At 39.4% G+C, this 25,363-nt stretch overlaps 1 protein-coding gene across 6 annotated transcripts in view; it reads right to left on the bottom strand.

The window, feature by feature from the left end:
* The window catches only part of LDLRAD4 (low density lipoprotein receptor class A domain containing 4), a 288,364-nt gene that overhangs the window by 166,457 nt on the left and 96,544 nt on the right, over nt 1–25,363 (bottom strand). For 5 of the 6 annotated variants that reach the window (XM_071554878.1, XM_071554880.1, XM_071554877.1 and 2 more), the window contains one exon: nt 15,519–15,977. In XM_071554878.1, the coding sequence (XP_071410979.1) occupies nt 15,519–15,558 (40 nt within the window). In that variant the 5' untranslated portion in view covers nt 15,559–15,977. Of the gene's footprint in view, nt 1–15,518; nt 15,978–17,118; nt 17,138–25,363 lie in introns of those variants that run through there. The other variant, XM_071554881.1, reaches the window with a different exon arrangement.

The raw sequence follows: 25,363 nt of genomic DNA, 5'->3' as shown, positions 1-25,363 counted from the left end.
AAATAAATACTTTGGCTACCAATGAGGGCTCCAGTGAAGTCTCAGGGACAGGAACAACATAAAAACTGAAAAGTAAATCACAGGCTCAACTGCTTCATCAGGTTTTTAGCATAACTTGATTTGACCTTAGGTAGAGGAGTCAGCCCTTCTGGCTATACCCAGAGGAAGAAAATGCGAAGGGCGAACTTGGCACAAAGTGAAATGGCTGAAAGTAACTTAAACTCAGGCACTTCAAAGAAAATAAGGGTATGTGTCCTGAATGGCAGAGGCTGAAATTACCAAGCTGTGGTTGATTTTAGACATGACACTTTAATCGAGGCAATCTTTATAGAGAGAAAAGTTGTCTTTTAATTGATCAACAGATACAAGTGGAAAAAACAGGCAAAGTTTGGAGCATTCAGACCTGTCATTCAGGATCTTTCTCAAAGACCCAAACAAGGAGTTGGCAATGCACACAGCTCGTTTGTTTTCTCCAACTAAAGCAGATGGTCTAATAAAAGAAACTACCGCCCCTTATAACTTATGCCTTGTAGAAAGTACTAATACAGGGATGTAGATCTCCACATGATATATTTCACAGCAAGTAGAACAGCTCTTCTCAGTAACAAGTGTACCCATGAGATCATCAGAATTGCAATGTCTTTCAATGTCAGCACAAGTCATTATGGGGAAACTGAATATCCATATATCTAATGAAGTCCAGCAAAATAAATCTAAGGATAAACATTACATTTGACACACTATGCAGCCACACACCTGCTAATATCAGTACCGAAATTGTAAATCATGTGCAGTTTACCCTTCATGACACAACAGTAGGTCAGGAGAAGACACACAGTCATTAAGAATGTAATCCTTCCAAATTTCAATCACATTATCAAAGGAAGTAAAAAACACTCACCTTTTTTTTAACCAAGGAAATCACACTGAGAAAAAGCAACTATGTGTTATTACTACTGAGACCTAAAAACCAGAGTTATGTCATATCTTTGGCATGATAATCTCTTAGCTTTTCCAATCAACTTTATTTTGGCCTTTGTTCATTCAATTTTTGTTCTTATAATTTCTTATTCTAATATAAACCTATTTGCTATTTCAAGATTCCCATTTTAGTTCTCCTTCAGTCATCCTAATATACAAACTCAGACAGCTAAATTTAACTGATTATTACCTGTTCAGAATAGAGAAATCTAATAACAGATGCTATAACCCCATAACTTCTTGGGGAATCTGCTTCTCTTATAAAACTTGACAGAAGAAAAGAAAATAAAACTATCAGTATCACTTTCAACAAAGCTGCAGAACAAACAGAGGGGTAGGGAAAGAGACAGGGAGAGGGAGAGGGAAGGGGAAGGCTTATTGTTTCACTTCACAATAAAAAATTAAGTCATTCTTAATCAACAATGCTAACAGTGGCAGGCAAGAATACTCACAACTATTGTAGAACATCTGCACAGTGGTAAGAAATATATTTGCATAGTGGACCAGAGCAGTAATGTATCTTCACCTTGTATTAAAGGCATAACTTATTCTTTTTAACATTATGAGACTTGAAATAGTCCTTTTTAAATGAACTGGACATATTATTCAATTTTGTCTTTTCTAGTAGATGCATTTAGCAAAACTATGTGTTCTTAACAACTGTTGAAGTGCTATTAAAATGGGATCTCTTGTACCATTTATACAAAGACTACCTTGTTCTTTGTTTCTAATTTAAAAAAAACAGTCTTGAAAGATTCAATCACAATAAAGGCACACCTGCTGCAGCAAGGTCCGCATGTATTCTGCACATTATGCTCACAGTTTAAGCTGCACTTTTTAAACCTTGTAACAGTCATAAGATATTGGCAATATTACATAATATTAATCAATAAAAGAATTCACTTTGGAATGCCTTTGTAAAATGATTTCTATTTTTATATATCAAGGATTACTGCTTCACTCAATTTAATGATTCCTTATTACCACAAAGGTACAAAGAACATGTGAGGTTAACAGCTACAGCTATTAGTTGTAATGTAACCAGCATTATACAGCATAATTGATCTATTTTCTTCAAGAATAATATTCACAAAAAAAGAATTACTACTAGTGCCTCTATAAAAAAGTACAGAAAGCCTGGGGGCAAGTGCGTGGGATAATAGTGAAGACAAGAGAAAGGAAAATGGGAACGCACCAAGAGCTTATTTATAGATATCTGGGAACTCATTGCTTGGCATCATGTAATGTCTACACAGTCTCACATTGATCTAACTTCTTGACTGTGGCTCTATATTTAAGAACATAAAAACTAAGAATGAGCACACTAGACTTATGACATTCTTCTCAAAAATGAATGTAGCTCTTTCCCAGTTGAAACTGTTTCAAGACTGTCAGTTTAAGAATAAAGATTTCCAGAGTTTGCTCTCTGTGCAAGTATTTAAAGGTTTTTTCTAATCCACTGTTGGCAGAACTTCAGTGTGGTTGAAATGAGAGCAATCACTGTTAAAAGAACCACATTAACCACTGTACACACATCTAATTTTACCTTCTTTACCTTCTACAACCATCACAAATCAGGCCTTGATGTCATTCTTCTGTCTCTCCAGGAACACTCTTTCCAGGTGGCAGGCTCAAGCATGTATTTTCAGGGTGAAATTCCAGAAGACCACCTCAGTTTTAAGTATCGTCCCCAGGTCTCACTTCTCTGTCCTTCTTTCTTGCAATAACATCTTCAGCATCCCATTGCCTCTTTGTTAAGTCAAAGGTACTGAACAGCTGGAAAAAAGCCACTTCCCTTTCTCTAGCCTTCTGTTAGCAGTACTGCCTACTCTGGTAGCAGCAAAGCTGTATTGTGAGCTGAACCACAGTGCCACAAACAGCGATAACTGGGGGATTTTGTTCACATTCAATACTGCGTGAGAGCAAAATGCTAATATGGCAACAGCCAATTTCACTTGCATGAGAATTTTCTCCTCACTGGTTGCCCATGTCTGGTTTTAATGTTGTTTTGCGTATGTAGCAGAAGATGGCCCTTAGCAAACTGAAGGATCTTGAATGCTTATTTAAAGATTTCCTGAAGATGAAGGGCTCATATGCCTGAATACTTGTGGGTTTTGGCATCTTGTTTGTTTGCCTTCCAAACAGACCACTAGTTGGAAATTTGATCTTTCCATAAAACTTGCTTTTTCCCTTCAGATAAAGCAAGTTACATAAAAAACAGGCCTTTAGAGGCTCTTCAAAATATGTCTTAAGACACCACATTGTCTGATCCATACGTGTATAAAGCAGCAAACCAATAAGCCTGCCTGCATTACATTAATAAAATCCTATTTTGCATTTAAAGATCTTTGAAAAAGAAGTGAAACTAATATGGACAGCTTTATTTGTATTCATCTCACTACATTTTTTTCCATAAATTATAATAATCCTACTCTCTAGTTGGCAATTCAATGACATATTTTTTTAAACCCTTAAGTAATACCCCAGATCCTTCGAGCAGTCTGGTATCCCAGCACCCTCTTCTTCCCAATGCACAATTAATACTTGCAGATGAGAAGGGTTGTTTGTGTCACATATTTTATGGGCAGCAGTAATTCTTCTTCAGAGAAATCCTTCCCAGCAATGCTGGCACAAAGCAAGACTGCATTTTCCACAAGAAATCCTACTGACTTACTTTGTTCTCCTCATGGCAGCAAGTAAAAAGTATAAAGATACGACAGAGGAAATATGAGAAAACAGTGCATTAGGTCCATTAGTGCTTTTGGTTGTAATCTAACCCTTCATACTGGGTTTAAATTCGGAGGCTGTAACTTTAGTTCTCAGGTCTGCCAAGCTCCCTAGCTCATGCCACGCCAGTACTTCATCTGTGACTTAGCTGTCTATCTGTAAATGCAGAACTGCAACACTTTTTTCTTTCTTGTTCTATCTTGCCTTTTATAGATGCTGAGGTTTTAAAAGAAGCTGACCTTCGCTGTTCTGGCACAGTGGATCCTCATGTCAGTTGAAGGTTCTTTGAGGCAACACTGATCACTATGCGCAGGACTCATATGCCTGAGAGAACAGTTACTTGTTTATATCAAAAAGTAGAATAACATAGTTTTAAAAGAATGACATACTTGAGAGATTGTACAGAAGTCACTGAGTCAATGCTATGGCACTTTTTTCATGGATACACTAGAGAAGGCACTGAATAAAAACATCTCCAAGAACCATACTCGCTGTCTTTTTTCTTTGGGCTTATCCCTATTCCTTTTATTACACATAACCTTTCCAACAATTTATATAAGAAGCACTGGTTTGGGCACAAAAGTTATGATCCCTACAGAAAAAAAAGAAGTGTCTTAAGTTCACAGATGTCACCTACATCCTGAGTTAAGAGTGAAACTTTTCTGAACTTATTCTTGCATTGTTGTGTCAAGTCATGTGTCTCTTCAAATTCTCGCTCTGAGCAACTCCAAGTAGATATTATCCTGTAAGTATTTCTTTTGAGATAAACAAATCAAGAATAATAAAGCTCAGAAAGGGGAAAAATGGAGACTCATGAGCAAATTCCAATTTTTTCGTTTAAATCAAGGACTGACTGAGTACACAGCCAGGCTGTGAATCCGTCTTCAGCCAGTATGAATTACTGGTTTGTATAATCTGAGCCTCCAGGATAAACAGACAATTCTTGAACAATTCATATCCAAGCCAGTCTTCCAGGCTTTTCTGAAGCCAGTACCTTGTCCTGCGTCCTCCTACCACCACCTCATCATATGTACACCTACAACACAGGCATGCAGCATTGTCAGTCACCAAATGACATTGAACCAAGTTATTTTAGCTGCTAACAACAGAGAAGAGTTTATCCTCAGAGGCATGGATTGAAGATGCTGCTTAGATGTTGGCTGTAAATTAGGATTCTTTTGGGGTGTTTTCACCATAAAAAAAATCTCCATTGTTAACTCTTCACTCCTCAAACAAAGCTTCCTCTATTCTTACCCTTAAATCAGAAGAGAGTGACTTTCTAGTGAAGAAAGCAGAAAACTAAGGACACAAGAGCATAAAAAATTTAAGAAATAAAATCAAAATCCACAATGTATGAAAGATACATTGCTCAATCTGTTCTCCATTGCTAACAGATTGTTAATGCTGGCATGGAAGAGCATGGAGATGGACCTGTGGTGGTGAGTAGCAGGGAGAGCACCCCTGCTTGCCATCCAGAGTGATACATCTACTCAAACCCCTGGGAAACTCATCCTGATGGCTTTCAAAGAAAGATTAGAGATTCGGCAGGCCAAACTACTGGGAAAGTTTTATGGTCAAATGACAGTGAGGTGACCAAAATAGATTATAGTGGAAAGGATTCAAATATGATACAGAGGAATTTTGGTTTGATATCAAACTCCAAGTTTCTGGGCTCCAGATACTTGTCCTAGCCCACCTGCTTGAAGCCCCCTTACTCAGAAATCAGCACAAACACAGCTTCGGAAAAGAGGGGTCTCAGAAAGCAGCAGTGTTATTACAATGATATCAGAGTGTTGTGACAAATTCTCAAAGGGAAAAGAGTGTCTTCGGGTGTTTGTAAGAGGCCGGAAGGGCCTGAAGGCTACACCCTATTAGCAAGTAATGATCTTACTAGAAACCGAACGTTTTGGTTTTTTGCTCTTGCTGAGGGCTGAGTAGAAATTAAAAAGGGTGTGAGTATCCCTCTAAAAAGGGTTAACCCCCCGGGTGAAAACCAGAGAGAGGCACTGCATGGGGTGCATGTCTGGGTGGATCCATGTTGCTCCCTAACAAAGTACTGCTGTGAAGAAAGACAAGCCCCACAATGAGAGATGTAGCTGATAAAGGCACTGGAACACACACTTTCATAGAAAGGCTCAGAGGAAGGACTGTGTCCACCCATAAACCCCAAACCTAAATTCACACCCATGCCTGCTGGCCTCTTTTGCTAAAAAGCAGAAGCTTATAAACACCAGAGATGTAAATGTAGCATTTAACTCTGTATACAGGGTATTACCTTCTCCTCAATAACTTTTAGGCTTTTTTACCACAGTTATTCTGCAATGTCAAATACTTTCAAGTTCTCTTTTCACCCAGACTGCAATCTTTGATTTTTAAAGGCATTACCACAGCATACAACAAAGAAATGTAACATTAATCCATACTATTTATTTTAGGGTAAAAGAATTTTGATAGAATATCAAGTCAAATGGGCCTGCTTGACATTACAGAAAAAACAGGCAGCAAAATACTGGACCAAAACTTCACCTCACACTATTCATTCAAAATACCACCACCTGCAGCCAAGTGCATGGGAATATCCTCCATCATTTTTACATTAATAAAACTGGGTTTTGGCTAACATGACTTATGTTTCCTCTTACAAAACGACACAGTCAAGTGCTTCAGTAGCTTTGCATTGATTTGGGTGTTGGGTTTCCTCTTTTAGCACTTTTAAGTCTGCACAAAATGCATCTCCAGCCTGCTTCATGCTGGTGCTCCAAGGCGAGGTACCAGCACTGCTCCCACTGCTGGGGAACACCAACTGCACACAAAGGGCCTTTGCAGCAGTAACAATATCCTCAGCAAGCCATGGGCACAGCCCGACTGTCATATACCATCTTTTCTCTTGAGGGGAAAAAAATAATTAAAAAAAGAAAGCTACCTAGCTAATTAGAATGATTTAACAGAAAGCATACACTGCAAAATTAACAATCCATTTTCACTGCTTTTTAGTTTCTGAGTTTTACTTGAGGGACTATGCATCCGTTTTGTCCTTTCGAAAAGTCTGCCTTTTTATTATGATTAAATGCTGAAACATAGCATATTTACAGCTAAATTTATTGTCATATTTAGTCTGGAATTGGCTATTAAGTTGTACCACATGAAGGCACCGTGACATGTACTATTAAGAAATGAGAAATGGCAGATGGGCATTTCCAAAGAACCGCCAGGTTTGCAAATGGTAATGCTACAGCTGAATATCATCTGCTAAAAACGGTTATCAAAGGTGAGGATCCAGGCTTATTATGCTCCCTGAACATGCTGGGGCATTTTCTCTCACTTTGGGAAGAAGTTTGCCATTTCCAGCACTATATTACTTCACAAAATAATTTTAATAGTAGCATTGTCCATAATGTTTCTCTCAATTTGAACCTTCTTTTGCCCTGGTGTGCCCAATCCACTGCCTTTCATTTGGCTCTGGATGGTCACAAGACAACTGGATCATGCATATACAGCCAAAACCACATTTAGACTCAAAATTTAGGGACTTCTAAATAGAATTTAAATTAACTCAAATATGAATGAAAATTTAATTTAAAATAATTTTAAAATCTTTCCAGGTCAGAGTAATAATGTTAGGCTGATGCTTCATATGAATGAAGTACGATGATGCAGTAGTCTGCAATTCCAAGTCTGTGGAAGATCCTTTTTCGAGTCCAGCGACTCTCAAGTTGTTTCACGGGGCACTGCAGTATTGCGTTTCCTCTGGAGTCTTCTCAACTTCTTTTCTGCCATTCTCTTGACTCCCCAGTCACTGAGCTCCAGGTGGCTTCACATGGGAAGGCCACCTTCTGGAAGTGACTGTCACACAAATTATTCACCTTAACAAGTGGAAAAGGATGTAGTGCTTCATTGAAACAAGCTAATAGGGAAAGATGTCTTGTACCCCAGTTAAACATAAATTTGAAAGGAGAAACATTTAAATGTGAAATCCTTGGCCTCTGTGACATGACCCTTGATTTTCATAAGGACTGCAACAGTTCAATCACCAAAGGCAGCACCTGGCCAGTTCAGATTAAACAGTCTTTCAGACAGATGTTTGAGGAGAACTATCTGTTTTCTTGAGATGAAAGGAAAGAAAGAAGAAAATGCAACGTTTCACCAACACAAAGTTTGGGATCAAAACTTAAAAGCCAACCTCAAGATTTGAAGACCAACCTAAAGCAGAAAGCATTGTTTTTCTAATCACTGACCTTTGGGACAACAGAGGAATTCAGCTGTCACCAAAAGTTATCACTCTCACATGTCAGGGGTACTTGAGAATTGATTTTCACAGTTTCACACCCTTCTGTAATTCTATTAAAATGTTTAGCCCTGAAGAGACTTCCAAACTATGCACTACTATATTTAAAACAGTACTGCTGAATGCTACTGAATGTAACATATGTAGATAGTAAACTCTTAGAGACTAAGGTTATATCTTCTTCCATGTATTTTTGCTGAGAATACTATCTGTCCTCCAAAAATTGTACATCCTAAATAAAATATCTAAGGAATACAATGGAATGTGATCTGTTACTATCTGTGTGCTGAGTAAGAGACAGTCAGAGTTGTCTGTGAGTGTCACAGTAACCTTGAAAATCCATAAAATAAGAATGTAATTGTTAAGAAAATTGCAGACATTTTAGTATGGCCAGACCAGCATGAGGCAGATGAAAACAAAACTGGAACAGAGACGGGGGAGAATGCTCTGCTACATATTCAGGTTGCATGTTTTAAATGAAATGTTTATCTGTACTTGAAAATCATGCAAATAATGACAGCAGCAATGTGGGAGACCTGTGTTAATGTATAAATGAGTTTTCAACTGCTTTCAATATTAATTACATTATATGCTTAATAGAATACATTTCAAACCTGTTTTGCTATTTTACATTGAGCCTCAATTATAATTCCGAGGAAGAAGGCTACTTTCATCAGCAGATATACCAGTTATGTATTTGATGCTAAGTAAATTGTACACAGTTTTATTCATAATAAAGAAAACAGCCTCAAAGGGTTGTTGCTTTAGCTTTTTCCTATTTTTGGTCATTCTTAAAAATTACCTTTTAAATATTCCAACTATCTAAGAAGGGCAAAAGTGTTTCTTAAAATACTCGCATCCTGCAGAATGGGAGAATAGGTGCAGTCTTTCTATAACATTAAAATATTTTTATACAAGTTGCACAGATATAGAAACATAAGTCACATACCCCAAAAATAAGATGTCCAAAGAATGTCAGTTTATAAGGAGTGCAACAGAGTAATGTTCCAGCAAAAACAGAGTTAATACTTTAAACACCCACAACTCTTAATCTATCCTCTATCAATTATTCCAAGAGCTCAACAGAATTTGCTTGAACACTGAGATGACACAGTAGTACAGGTGGGTTGCTAACTTTCAAAATGTACACTTATTATCCAGGGAACCAGCAATAATAGAATCACAGAAAAGTAAGGCTGGAAGTGCTCTCATGAAGTCCATTCCCCTGCCCCAGGGCAAAATCAGCCATACATAAACCATTCCTGACAGATATTTGTCTAACTTGTTCTTAAAAACCTTCAGTGACGGAGACTTTACAACCTCCCTAGGCAATCGGCTGCAGTCCTTAACTATCCTTACCATTAGAAAGATTTTCCTAATGTCTAACCTCAATCTCTCCACTACAGTAAGCTCAACTGTTACTTCATGCTCTATCCCCAGCAGAACTGGAAAACAGTTTCTATTACTTTCCTCTTTACATGAAATTTCCATATATTTTTAAATGGTTATCACATCTTCCCTTGCTCTTCCATTCTCTAAATGAATAATAGCCAACTAGGTCATATTCAATCTGCTGGAGCAATTTATCTGGTCTCCCATGTAATCCCCTCAAGGAGCCTCCCTATTTTGGCACTACCACCCCCATGCCAGAGACATCTCCACCCAAAACACCAGCAGTTAAGCAAAGCAAGATGCAGAGAGAGAAGCCAAACTGAATGCCAGGCTCTCAGATCACCTTCCTGCAAAGTCCCACATGAGCCAGCAGAAGAGATGTGAAATGGGGAAAGGTACTCACCCCAGAGAAGGGTGGATGAGGAGAGGAAGGGTTAAGACTAGAAAAGAGGGGAAGAGGTTTTTACACATGGAATTAGGTTGCAGTGAGTTGATCTGGAAGTGGGAGACGTCTGGAAAAAAAATAAGGTGAAGTAAAGCAGCAAAAAGCAGGAAGATTGCCCAAAGGGTAAGGAACCTGAAATGGAAGTGAAACTAGATGTATAAACAGGGGAGGATGGTGGAGCCTCACTACAGAGAGAAGGGGCGTGGGCACTGATGAGAGAAGAGGTAAAGAGAGGTTGGCATAGCATGAAACACAGGACAAGAAATGCAGCAGAACTCCTGAGTGCTGGGGATACAGCACAGAGATGGGGGGACTGCAGAAACTCCACTAAGCTGTGTTTCTATGAGCACGAGGATCTCTAAACAGATGAGTTCCATTTCTCTACTAAAGCAAGACGGCTGGGGACTTGTTCTTTGGGAGTAACTTGGTCTCTCTAGGTATGGCCCAAGGTCAAGTTTTGGTGACAATGATCTTGAGACATAAGGCTGCAAGGGATTATAGAAAGATTTGAGGGTGCCATCACTTCCACAGGGAAAGGTGTGAGAGAGAAGATATGCAGCTATCACAGAATGGGATCAGATGATGACAGGAAAAGTTAGTTCTAGACTGAAGGGCAGGGGCCCACTGCACAGAGCAACCTCTATTTATGCTGGTTTCCATAGTACCAGAGCTAATAATCCCTCTTGCAGTGCAGAGGGTCACAGGGCACAAACGCCTTCAAGTCAGTCCAGGTCTGACAGAGCTTGTGCTGAGATGGAGTTAATAAAATCCTGATAAACCTAAACTGACCTCAAAAGGTCAGGACGCTTCACGCACTGATTCCTAATCCACCCCATAGTGTTCCCCTCATCCTTTGATCATCCTGGATGTCCTAGTGATAGAGACCTCATTTCAGAATCACACTGTTCTCCTAAACCAGGGCTCAAAACACACGCTAGTGAAGAAAGTGGCTGATTTTAGAAACATAGCTTGGCTGTCCAGAATCCATACGACTGTTATGGCACTGAGAGTGGCCAATGCAGAAAGTGCAGAACTTGGCAGAAATTAAGAAGACTGCAAGTAAGGAGGTCTTTCTGACCATCACACCAAAGCACTGCTGTATCATGGTCATCATTTGTCATGTAACTCAGTGCATCAGACACATGCCCTGATACAAATCTGCAATGCTTCTGGGAAGCTAGGAAAAAAATCTTCAGAAAGTTTGAGAGTTACTGCTCTAGTCTGAAAAATACTCTTTTTTGAGTTCTCACGTTGTGACCTCTGGCCATTCATTCTGCTCTTCTCTGGATGCTTCCAAGAGGCCCAAAGAGTGCTGCTCAGAACAGAAATGGTACACTAGTCTCACAAATGACAAGTAGGGTGGAAAATTATTTTGCATGCAGACTCCTGTCCATAGCATAACATTCAGAGCATAGTATCATTGATTCACAGCCATTTTCTGAACCCTTGCTACTGCCCATCTGTTTTCTGTAGACCTGGTGTCTCACCAGTTATTCTACATTTTGATTTGCACAGCTGATTATTCCTGCCCAGCCACAACTAGACCTTGATGAACTGCATCATATTTATTTTAGATCAGTTCTTCAATATACTACATTAATTTTGAATTCTAATCCTGTGCTCAGAGGGTTTATGTCCTCTCCCTGGTTGGTGTCATCTGGAAATTTTGCATGCAGATTCTATCATCTAAATAATTAATTAAAATATTGAATATTTTCAGGCAATCCAGGGCAGAATCCCACTTGACAGATCCTTCTAGTTTGACTATGAATCACTAGTAATTATTCTGAGAACAGCTTTCCAGCCAACTGTGTACCCACCTTGTAGCCCATATTGCCACCTTGCTTATGAAAGTGTGAAAAGACTTTCAAAAATCCAGATATACTATTTTCTACTTACACGAAAATTAGGTTCTGCTCACATGGTACCTTCTGGGGGAAAAAATCCCAGGCAAATTCATTCATGATATTATTAGCTACAGGCCATTTATTAAAAAAATAAGTTGACTATAAGATTCAAACCTTTTCCCCCAAGATTTTAAGATAAGCTAGCTCCTCCAAGGGGACAGCAAAGGACCCAGAAAAGTTTGCATGCAGGTGCAGTGTGTGCCCTTTCACAGATTTTTTGAACTTAAACTGTTCTCCAAATGTTCTCCAGCGTAGCCACTAATTGCTCAGACATTGCTTCAGCTATTTCACCTTATGTTGCAGAGAATTTAATAAGCTCCAGCTTGTTCTAAAATACTTGTTATCCTAACTCACTAGTTTATAATCTCTTCTTTTCCTGCTCTAGTTGGAATTCGTACCTTTCTCAAGGTGGCAGTTCTTTTCTTGGCACGTGATTACAAGTCACCCTTTTTGGCAAAGAATGATGCAAAAATTTACATTAACTGCTCAGTACTCTCTGCATTATCAGATCATGAGTTTTGTGGTTCCCTCTCAACTAGTAGTCCAGAAACTCAGTCTTCCTCTTATTATTACGGAGAACATAGTAGTAATGTTTCTATTACCATGCCCTTTACTAGTTGTATTTGTTTCTGTGACTTGGCCCTTGCATTTTTCTTAAGTTCTTTTACACTCATCTCTAGTAACATATTTAGTTTTGACTTTCTGTGTGAGTCCTCAATTGTCAGATCATATAATTTTGTCTCTTATTACACTTTTTTACTGGGACACCTTTTATTTGTGCTTTTAATAGTCTTTATTATGACTGGAAAAGAAGTTAATTCCTTTCAAAATTGTCAGAATTTCTTAGGTTTCCCAAGAAACTTCACCTATCAGTTGTATGAGCTGAATACCATCTATTTTCTTGCATACTATTGCTTTTATTCTCAAGTTCTCTCTTCTTGCCTTCTGAAGAATGATAAGCTCTCTCTTTCATGATTGCTATCACCCAAATTGCCTTTTACCATCACAGCCTCAGCCATCTCCTTCCTAATCAAGCCTAGAAGCACGTCCCTTCCATTGGTTTTTAGTATATTTGGTAATCCGGAGCCTATTATATTCACATGCTCTACTGAATTTAGCATTTAGCCAGTAAAGGGAAAAGGTTCTAACCATACATGATTGTTTGGTAATACACAACAAAATGGTTGGATAAATCCATCTCTTGGGACAAGAGACATCTGCAAAGAAGGGCAGCTTTGGCATCTGTGCCAGTAAAATAAGCATACATGACAGGATCAAAGTATCTCCTAGCCCTAACTGTAAGCCTTTCAAAGTCACAGCAATCAGAAAAGTGGAAAGATTTATTAAATATTCTTATGGTGGCTACACAAAGGCACTGTTCTCCCAGGCTTCTTTTGCCAGCATTCTGGTCAGCTGTAAATTGAAATGATTACTCTGATTGTTGAAATAGCTGCAGTCATTTAGCATGGCTAGATTCAGAGTTGACCCTGCACAGGTTTCACATATCAAAGCTTTTCTGTACAAATTAGCTCCCTGCTACATGTGGTCATGCCCCCTCTGCCACTAGCAGCTACTGTCCTCTCCTACAGCTGCATTCCAATAAAACAAAAGGAGCAAGGATCACAGGAGCAACCATACGCATCTGCCATTGCACTTTCATCACAACTCTTAAGTTAGCCTAATACTGTCCAATGAATTTCTCTAAGAAATACATACCTACCCACTGTTTACTGCTGAATACATCATATAAATCTAAACAGAAGCAAGAAAGATCTCCAAAAAACAAATATGGATATCAGCTTGATACAAGTTGGAAGTTTTCACCTCATATAAAGTAATTATATTTCAACCTGTTTCCTTTACAAGTCTCCTGAATATATGGTACATTTTAATGTTTAAGAATTCTTTAGCATAGCTGCCAAGATTTGCATATGTTTATTAACATCTTTACCAGAGGGCAATTCCAAAGGAATACAAGAATTTCTTATGTATATCTCCAGAACAGGTCTGAATCTGCTGGGTTGTCACCACAGTCTGACTGTTGTCCGGGGCCTCCCTGAACTTTATGCAGCACTATTTGCCAGGTCTTTTCCATCCACCAGCAGTCATGAGGTTCCCATCTTTCTGACACCCCACTACCCAGACACCCTTGTCACAATGCCAACAAAACCTAACTGCTGGGAGCTAAGGGATAGCAGACACTGTGGCAGAAGAGTGTAAAGCTGGAGCTAAGGGATAGCAGACACTGTGGCAGAAGAGTGTAAAGCTGGAGAGAAGATAATATAATATTGCAAGGGTGCTAGAAACAATAGGGTTTTCAGCAAAGGAGAAACCTAGGGTGCAGAAGAGAGCAGATATCTGCACAGTAGGAATTTTGGTGGAGAGCAAGAGTGACAGAAACTCCTAGGAATGAGCTGAGGGCTGGCAGAGAGCAGCAAGGGCAACCATGACAAGAATGACAGTGGGCAGCTCTAGGAGCATGGTGCAAGCTAGGCAGAGACAGGAGGGTCCTGCAGTGATCCCAGACTTCACATCTCCCATCAGTGCTGGAGCACATGTGGAGAAAAGCTTCCTGTTTTCTCCCCTTCAGGATGTGTCTCATTGACATGCACAAAAACTATGCTGTAAATCAAAGTGATGAAGGCAATGGAGACACTTCAGAACTGTACTACTGCTCCAAACCAATGTGCTAGTGGGCACAGCTGGCCACAAAGTCACACCCCACTGCCTCCAGGAGGGTGAGAGCAGCCTCTGAGGAGGATCTCCTTTGGAAGATGACAAAGCAGGAGCCTGTCCACATGGAAACGAACATTTTGCTGGTTCCTCCTGGGGAGTGCTTCTAGAACAGCAACAGCCTAAGACAGAAAGTGATCTTCCCATACATACAACCCAGAATCCAAGAAACTTCTAAAGGCAAAAATTTTAAATTAGAAAAATGAACGTCTTGCACATCACTAATTTTCACTGTTACTAATCCATTTTCTAGACCTAATAAAACAAGAGGAATATCCAGTTGATTTTCTATGCATTTTTGCCAGTATCTCAGCTGGTCAGCAGACACGATAGCAAAGCAGCAGGATCCTCTTTTCCTTCTCCCACCTCTCAAATCAGAATCCAGGGAAAGCACTGAATGAACTCCAGCAGACTTTACACTAGAGGGAGCTTTCCTCAGAAGACACACCACCTTGGCATCCTCTTTTTCATTACATTATTTTCAATACATCCACAGGGTAAGACTCAGGTGAAAGAGTTATCATTTAAATCCTCCAATTTCCCCAGTCCAAGCATTGCAGCAGGTCAGTGGGGCGGGAGGGAGTCTAAGGAGAGGGTACCTGGCAAGTTCTGCCCAGAGATGTGCTCTGGCTGATAAGGCTCAACAGTGACATGTTTATTGAGAAGCGTCCTGATACAAACCATGTCCATCCTGCAGCCTCACCAAACTCCCATGCTGAGCACAAGAGCAACTTTACAGACGACATTTTATACTGACTCAAGAGATTACTCATACTTAAGCTGTTAGTGAGTACTTCAACAAGGAAAGCTGAGATAAACCTTTCCTAAGGCTTGTGGCCATCCATTTCAGAAGGCTGAAACATGGATGACTGTGTTCTTCACTGCTAATACAAGTGTTGAGCTGGTCTTCACGTGAATTGTTTTAAAATATTATTTAACCTGAAAGTACTACAAGAGGTTAACGACAGTCAGGACCTATTAAATTCATTTTCTAAACTCCAGTAAACTGTCCCAAAACTATAAGCTGAACTAGAACAGAAATCCTTACCTGTGAAAGCATTTGTGGCCTGAAAACCAGCTTCCTGCATACTGCTCTCCCAGCGAAGCTTGAGATTCTCGTCTCAACCTGTCCTTCCTCAAGACAACTGCTGAGCTTGTTGCTGTCAAGTCACTTCCATCTTAGCTCATCAGAGTCCATTCCTCTTTCCATTTCTGTATTTGGCACTATCCAGTTACCACCTGATCCCAGGTCTTTCAGTCTGTAGGCAGAAGGGATCTGCACTGAACCTAAGCGGGAAGAGTTGGACAGTTCCATCAACCAGCCAGCCAGAGGATTTGTGCCATGATGAATGTGAAAATGAAGCAAATCGCCTGTCAAGACTTTCTTTCTCTTTTACAATTAAGTTCTAATCCTGTGTTCATCCAGCAACATTTTTTCAGGTCTCTGCCAATGGTGATGTTCAATTGTCTCTCCTCTCTTGTGTTCCTCTCCCCTCAGGCACGCTCACTGAGAAATTAAAAAAGAAGAGATTATGTTTCCTGATGACCTGTAGCAACACTAAAATTAACAGACTCCAGGGAACAAAAACCCAAAATACATTATCAGGGATTGATTGTACACATTAAAGGAGATCTTCAGAAGGCAAATCTTGTGATTTTGCTGAGATGCAAAGTGTGACCACACAGCTCTTTGAAGTGCAAAGAGGAACAGTGCTGAGGGTGTCATATGCATCTCTGAGAACATGATATGATTTACATTTCAAAAGCCATATTTAGTAGAGATGGGGGCAGCAATACAATAACGAAATTGCAGTTAAAAGGGAAAAGGAAAAATACTCAAGGCTCTCAAGTCTAGTCTATTCAAAACCACAGTGAAATTATTAGCATTTCATATAGCTACTTCCCTCCTTTTCTGGAGCAGGAAAAGAGAACACTGTGTACCAGCACTATATACGCCATTGTTACAGTCTTCTGCAGTTAAAAATCTTTGTATGTCTTACTGTGGATTATCAAACGTTGTATGTCTTGCTGTTGATTATCTATTTAAAATCTCAATTGTAACACAGATGATATAATTCAGATGCCTTCAGATACTTGGTAAGGTTAAAAACACCCACCGGCTACACAACAGAAAGGTGGTTACATTTTTCTTGATCCTGCTACTTCTGCATAGCATGGATACCTGCAGCTCACTGAATCCTACAGTTGTTCCACGACAAGGTTTTAAAAACCAGAATACAAATACTTTAATGGGCTGAAGGCGAACAGCATACAGGCCCACGTTAAGGGAGAAGGTTCTCTTAGAAAACAAAGAAAAGAGGACTTGGAAGAGAACCCACCCACTCCCCAGCCACCCTGTTCCCTCACATAATGATGCTTGTTGGCTCACCATCTCTCAACTCAGTGGCACAGGCAGGCTGAAAGTACATCTGTGATGATCTTATGACCTACTAACAGATTTTAGATAATACATGGTTTGCAGTACTGGATTGGACTCAAGGTCCACCAGCTGGAGCAGTCCATATCAGAGTCTGCCAGTGTCACTGCCAGTGCCAGCATCTGGTGCTGCAGAGAACAGTGTGAAAAACCCACCACTCGCTCCCCTTACCCTTTACCCTGACCTGCAAGATCTAGAGACTAGCTCATACCTGAAGCTAAGTCTGAATATCCCAGATAGTCCAAAACTGCAGAGAGGATTCACATGCTCCTTGGGGTATAGCCAGCTGGCCCTCAGGGGCTTCAGTAGGGACCTGCCTTGGGGGACAAAAAGGATCGCATCTCTAGAGTGCTACTGAAGCCAAATGAGCCTGACACCTGATGAATGTCATTTCCCTCAGAAGATAGTCAATGAAAGCTAGTTGCTATCAAAGATGAATCTTAATGATGTTGCTGGTGCTTTTCCCCCAGTTTTGTTATGCCAGTATTACTGAAGAACACACGTTTTTGACTCAAAACACGGCACAGGAATGACTGATTAGTTACTTGTATTCAAATCGAGTAATTTGCATTCAAATCAAATAAGGTTACAGAACAGATTTAAGATGTTTTCCCCATTTCTTACACAAACATCTCAACCTAATAGAGGAGAAAATGGAAATTAAGGACAAAGAAAAAAAGCCTTTAAGTGTAGTATCTTCTGTCAAAAAATACTGAATAAAAAATTTTAGGACAGTGTTTAAAATGCCATTATTCCTGAATGTTATGTAGGTCCTTGAGATGTGTTTTCAACCCTTTGAAGTGCTCTATGCAACTAATAACCATTTCATATGAGGTTATTTTATTCTAAAATGCATACAACTGAGCAAGGATAATATACATACACAGTAGCACGTATTTCTTTTGGGTTTTAACATTGTGTTAACTATTCTGTAATGACTACAGATGGATGCTGCACTCATTTACCAAGCTTTTTCTCTAGAGGCCTGAGTTTCTTCTGTATTTATAAGAGCAGGTCTATATTTGCATTCATTTTTTCAGTCTTATAACTTTTGATTTTGGTTATAAATTCACCATTTTGATGCCTTCCATTTTTAACATTTTCTTTTCCCCATCTGAGTGCAAGATATGCACTAATACCTTAGCACCCAGGGAAATTCTCTTACTGTTACACCTACATATTAGATATAATAAACTTCTGACTCTTAGAAGAATAAAATATTTTTACTTTACTGCAAAATTTACTATTAAAAGAATAATTATTTTCCGCATATTCGACACTTCTGCTGAACTAGTTAAGAACCCAATAGCACTGAAGAAACTCTATGACACAGGCACTTTCAGTAATCACTGCTTCTTCAGACAGAAAAATGTGATTTTAACAACATTGCAGGACATTGAAACACTTAGAGAGTCCATTTAGACCCAAACATTTAAAAGATAGTGCCCTGCATCAGGTTTAAGTCCTCCCTTAAGGACTCAAGTGAAAGTAGATACTGGTATCTCTTGATTGCCCAAAGTGAGCATTTTCTGTCACTGCAAAAGCACTCTCCTCCTTTGGCAGATAATGAGCTCACAGACTGGCAGGCTGTAGGGAACTGGACAGGCTGTTGGGGAAAGCCTGCACAGTGCTCAGCACTTGCTGGACCTCCTCACAACTCAAAACTAAATTCAGTACTTATAAAACACTTCACACTTACACCTACCTAGGCTATTTAATGATCATTTTCATTAGGCAGACTTTAATCCGTTCCATTTGCACAACAAATTCAGGTTTCTCAGGTTACTAATGGGCCAGGTGAAGACGACAAAGCAGCCCAACCAATACCACAGCAAATCAGAAAAGCTGCATATTCCACTTAAAACCGCATGTATAGCTATGACCTTTCTATTGTACTTTACCTTACCCAGAAAGTTCCCATTAAAGCCGTTTATGTTTAAAGGGAGGAGGTTTGTGTTTGTTTCCTAACAGACTGGCATGTTTGTAAGCACTGAATGGATCAGGACCTCTGCTGACACATGTCAGTGTGGCTTAGCCAGCTCCAGTGAAGTTATGTGTTTATCCTTTTATACCAGCAAAAATGCTAAACCAACCTGCCTAAAGGACTGAAAAGTCAAAATATGTATCTGAAAAAGAGAGCGGAAAATAAAAAATATTGACAGAACCATAATAAGGTGTGACCTTTGATGCAACATATTTTTCACAACCTGCAGAGAGAACCCAGTGAGAACAAGTCCCATTAAAAGGAATAGGTGGCAAGAACAAAATGTGGACTAGAAAGACTATAGATTTTCTCTTTGCTCCATCTGTTGCCTCCTTTCCAATTGCAACAGGAACTCTGCCTCCACTTCTGCTTTTATTCATCCACTGCATTGTGATATAAGTTTCAGAAGCAACCAAAGCAAGTCATTGTGTTGTATAAACATGTAGCTGTTCTATAAAGATTTTCAGCTACTATGTGCTTACATGATAGAATATCTAGAGAAAAATAAAATCCACTTGTGTTCATTCTCTCCACTTTTCTCAGATTTGGTCGTGGGAAAGACACCAGAATCTGAACCTCACATAAGATGCAAACAGAAAATATTCTGACAATTTAACATCTTACGTGACTTACACGTTCTCACGGTGTACTTAGCTAGTAAACCCATTATTTCTCTTTTTTAAACATTTGAAGATGCAGTATTAAAGGGACACTGTAAAAAAGAAAGAAAAGTAAGCAAAGAGGATAATTAAATCCTGCATTAATATCTACATTTTATGAAGTATTGTGCAATCATCAGCCAGGACCAAGCCTGGAGGAACTTGCACTGCAAGAAGAAGTGAAATACCACTTTTTCCAATACTGATATTTCTGTAATGTCTTGAAAAACTCAAAAGCACTGGCTGACATACAAACATGACTGGGTGTTTTGTTTGGAGGGGTTTTTTTCCATTTCCTTTCACTATATACAATCTGTTTCTCTGGACACATGCTTTAGGGTCTCATACAAGCATTAAGAACTCACTGGATCTGTTGCCAGAAGGGCTATGGCCATGAGAAGCATTTCTTGTGATAGTCCTTGGCATCCTTTAGGATGCTGAAGGACAGCGTTTCACTAAGGTGTATAACACATTTCCTAACAGGAATATCTGTAGAGTAAGCCCACACATTTACATTTTTGACAAAGTTACTTAACAGTTTGTGAACAGTGGTTTAATTTAATTTAATCAGGTGAAAGAAGTGTAGAAGGGGAGAGACCTTGAGCTACCCTGCTCTGCACTCCCTGTGGTCCCTGCAGAAGGCAAGTACCAACAGGGCAAACCCCAGTGGGAGCTTGGCTGCTGCTGGCACTCACTCCGTGGACGAAAGGAGGACAGAAACAAGGCAGGCTGAGCTGGCAGCAGGGTTCCAGCTCAACAGGAGATTGAAGCACTTCTCCAAATTCAAGGAAAAAAGTGACCTGACTGAAGCCCAGACAAGGACTAAACTAATCACATGCTTAAACACTAGGCTGAACTAATGCCTATACTTCCTATATGTTAAGGCAGCATGGACTTCGATGTACCTTTAAGAAGTTTCTGGCTGGAAAAACACTTAAAATATTTTGTTTTTACAAAACTGGGCGGTTTTAAATGTATTTTAAAGTTTGCTAAAGCAATTTAAAATTAAGCATTTGTGCACACATACAGCTCACTTCTCCAAATCCTATTGGATTTACCAAGTTTTCCAGGCTTTCGTTTTGCTTCTCATAGAGATTTTAAACAAGATATAGATTAATATCTACCAATTATACCTAATCTTTTATAGTGGTAAGGCTTGTGTTTTACTGTGTGATCCTCGTTTATTTTATTGACTTCTATAATTTTTCTTCCAGGATAGCATTGCACCAGTGCTAAGTGAATCCTGGTTCTTGGGAAATCCATAACTGAAAGACCACTTAAAAAAAACCAAGGTGAATTTCACAGGAGACCATACACAAATCAAACAGAAAACTAAATCTTCAAAATACGCTTATCTAACTGCATCTTTCTCTCTCACACACATATACGCACATATAATTTGGTTTTACTTTCTCTCTTCAATATTTGTATAGGTCAGTTGTGACTTTTCGAATAGCTGCTGTATTTCACTTTTTTGGTGCATTTCAGTGACAAATAAAATGAGTTTGTATGTTATCTTATACATATTTATATTCCTACAGGTATTTTCAACTACTCTTAAGTTTGTTTAGGAATAGTGTTCAAGCTTCTTCTTACTTCCTTTTTGTACAGCACTCCCTGAACTGGGGCAAAGAGAGAACAACTAAAGTCAGGTGTGGTCTGTCTGCATTAGCTGAAGCAGGAAACAGGTCTTGAGAAGAGGGCACATGGCCAAACCCCAGCTGTGTTTTTCTGGCCTGTCAAGAATATGTTCTATAAATCAAAATGCCAGCACACACTGCAAAAGACACTACGGACAAGGTCCAGTTTAAAAGAAAGAGGATGAATGTTTCAGTACAGACACTTCTCCTCTACCTCCTCCTGCTTATTTCTTTTCTGAGTTAAGCAACAAAATGAACCAATGAAAAAAATTGGTCTGTTTAGTAGCTTCATGACAAAATGAATAGTCTCTGGTAATCAGATAGCAAGGAATATTTCACATGAAAAAAACCTTTAAATACCTCATAACACAAAGGAGCATGCCACATTTCCTTCCACTAAGCTTGTTAAGTTAAATAATTAATTTGGGTCCTCTATTTTCTATCTCTGCGAACAAACTAAAGAGCCATACATTTTACCGTATCTGTTCTGACAGAATGCAGTAAAACCCCAGTGGAAAACTTAGTACTTAGATCTTCATGACAAGCTACTGGATTTGGATGAGATAATTATTGGGAGAATTTGTACAAGCTGTGTTTTGCAGTGCAAATAAGAAGATTGCATTGGGTTTTTTTGGACCTTAATAAAACTATAATTACCAGAGACTGTCAAGAGGAATTATTAATCATGATGCTCTCTGAACCTGACCAGTCAAAGAAAAACCTGAGCTCTGAATTTTATTTGCCAAAGTAACAAAGAGGTAGTAAGAGCAGAATCCAGTTTCAATATTTTTCCAGAGGAACAAAGGGTCAATGCTTGAATTTGCAGAAGGCTGGTAAAAGCAAAAATTACACTGAGCAGATTGAAAAGGAGAAGACAAGTTTTTGACTGGTATTTCTGTGACTTGCTTGAGAAATGAGCAGTTGCCAGAAACCATGGGGATTCTGCATATCTCAAGACTTGGAGTATCCAACATCCAGCTATACTCCAAAGGTTATTTAGCAACCCTTCACATCACTGGAAAAACTGTGGTTGTGAATCACAGCTGCAGAAGCTGACCTCTCTGACAAGCTGCAGTAGGATAAGGAAGCTATTCATTTAACTCTGCTGTGAGATGCAGGATATGTGAACAAGGAGGGAACACCTCAGGAGAATACAACATGGCCACTGCTGATCTGCTGTTAGACCATTATCAAGGTGGAGCCAAGCATAAGATGAGAGATACACTTCTCTTCTTCTCCTTTCCCACCGAAACCCACCACAGCTTCAAAAAAATATCTCTTCTGGCTCCTCTTCACCTCATCCTGAAAACCCACTACACAGACACATGCACTGTACATTGCTCACAAGCTCTTTGTTTCCCAAGTGTGCATCACACAATTCTTAGCTTTCCATCAGCTAACACAAGCTGTCCAAGCTTTTTATTTAGATCTTTAGGTGTAACAGGAGCACATGGACACACCTTGCATAAGAAAAGCAAATGGGCAGTGCTCCTCTTCTGCACCAAGTTATAATTAAGTCAACCACCCCCATCACCTCTAGGAGATCCAGCGGCACTCTTCCACTCTCCACTGACAGCATCTTATGGGTGAGGACATCACACCACCAAAGAGAGGGTGCAGAGATGCTATCAACCTCTTCCACTGCATTGGTTAGAGCAGCCAAAACTTCTATTATACACACTGAAGATAGAGACACACGTACCTACTCCACTCATAAAAAGCAGGCTGTGTGGATCTAGCCAAGCCACACTTTTTCTCTCAAGGGAGAAACATCTGCACTCTGACTGATCGAGAAAGAAAATGCAGCAGACAGTATCTCTCAAGCAGCTTATGGACACAGAATGGCACAGTCCTCCCACAGTAGTGTGGGCCATGGAAGTAAACATATATGAGAATCTGACAGTTCAGAGATTAATAGAAGGAGTTATCCAACATTATTCCAGTTTCTGTCAAAACACTTGGTACAAATGAAAAAGCACAACATGATGCTCATTTTGACAAATGCAAAATGCAGAAGAGAACACTGCTAACTGTGATGAAAAATGAACTGATGCTGAAGAGACACTCAAGAAGAATAAAACTACTCCTTGCACAGCATTTGGGTTTGCTACATACACCTCTGGGAAGACAGCATGCTCAGGGACTCTCGAGAAGGATAAAGCATCCTATGTGCTTGGGCCATGACCAAAGAAAATCCTTTTCTGTTAAAGACTAAAATATGAATTATACAAATGAATGGGCATAAACTGCCACCACATTATTTGAAGAAGCACAGATAAGAATTTCCTAACTTTCTGAAAGGCTGTTTATCAGTCTCTGCAATTAAGGTCCATCTGCTGCGAGCAGTAGATGTTCAGGAGGGCAAGGAACGTAAGAGAAAAGTCCACTAGTATTTTGTACACATTACTACACAAAGCTGGTTCTAGCTTCCTGTGAATCAAGCCACACCACAAAATTTCATACGGTTTATTGACAGTGTCTCAGGAGCAAACATCGTCTGCGTGCTGCTCAAAGAAACACAAATGAACGTTATCAGACAAGTAAAACCCAATTTGAAGAAAAGGTTGACAGCACTGAGCATATCAGCTGCAGGGTGTTCCCAGCGCTACCAAGAGCAGCACAGAAGACATTGGCATTCTGCAATATAACTGCAGTTTGTGCAATTCAGTCTATGCCTCTTCTAACCTAAAGAAGGTGTGCAATTATTTCCAACTGCACAAATCTATCTTAAAACTTGAAAAGATGTGTAGCTGTATCCAGAAGGGATCCCTGTTATATGAAATACCTAAAACTTCTCCTATAAGAAATGCACCATATTTTAGATGACTGAAAAATCCTGAGGTTTGCTGATCCATACTCTACCAGTTTTGATTCTCACACTAAACTACAACAACCTACATGAACCTGTTTGCCTCCATTAAGACCAGGTCTTCATTTTGACTAACACCTAAAAAATCCAATAAATTGAAATTGCATTTCCATCATTACATTAGGACTGAGCACTGAACTCAACAGAACAATCCAGAGACCCAAACAGTTGCTTCTACATGGTCTCCATATGCTCTGCTTTCCAGAACATCTACGTCAATGTTATCCTCTGAATGACATTGGATAACTAGATTATTATGTATGAGAAGCCCTATTCAAGCACTCCTGTGTCTACAGTGGTTTTGCCCAGCCCTGTGCCCAAGGAAAATGAACTCTGCTTTATTACTAAATAATCCAGACAACACTGAAGAAAGTGCACCTTCTGCATTTAAACGTGTGTATTTCAAAGCCCACAGTCATTGGGGCATAAGTAATTGCCACAGCAAATCTTAGTTACAACTAACAACAGAATTTTACTCCAATTTTCAACACAGAAATGAGAAAAGAAACAAAATAACAGGTTAGCATTTCTTGTCTTTTTCTTGGACTTCATATTTCTGGGCATGTTACCTGACCTCTCTAGGCCTCCCATCCTGTCAGTGAAGTGCATATAACTTCTACCTATGGATTGAGGAGCTGCAAAATGCTTAGTGAAGAGAGGATGTATGGCTGGCAACAAAGACAGAAAATGCTAAAGCAGAGTTTTGATTAATTTGATTTTGTTCTCAAGAGAATATATCATTATGCAAATCTAAATCAACTCTATTCGCACCATAAAATCATGCCAAAGAACTCTTTTACCTAAGTAAGAGGTCAATGGTTCTTTATTTCCAGGTAATACCAACAATACATATTCTGCTTTAAGCCTGGCCTTCTTCAAAAAATCTGTTGCAAAACCACTCACAAAACACAAAAATTCGCAATGAGAGCACAGCTGGAAAGCAGTATCCTGAGGTGATCAGCTAAAGCTCATGTCCCAAAGAACTACACAGTTCATTCTCTCAAATCCCTCCTTACTCAACATACAAGAAGCTAAAAGGTTATTTTTTCTTGCACTTGAAGGACAGCTTTTTACATAAACAAGCTGCATAAAGGCATGGGAAATACTGCTGTTATCAGTTAAATCTGTGAAATTCCCTAAGCTGAGAAGTTCTTGCTTAGCACAAATGTAAGAGAATTTCAACTCGTTTCAGCAGAAATTTGCAAAGCATTTCTAATCCCAATTAGCAAAACCAAACAACTCATTAAGAACATAATGTTTGAATCTGTGTAATCTAGTGTACTGCCTATTTTTCTACCAATGTT

This window comes from Pithys albifrons, chromosome 4 (genome assembly GCF_047495875.1).
Source record: "Pithys albifrons albifrons isolate INPA30051 chromosome 4, PitAlb_v1, whole genome shotgun sequence".
NCBI lineage: Eukaryota > Metazoa > Chordata > Aves > Passeriformes > Thamnophilidae > Pithys > Pithys albifrons.
Note: the sequence above shows the minus strand (reverse complement) of the source record. Positions and strands in the feature narration are given on the sequence as shown.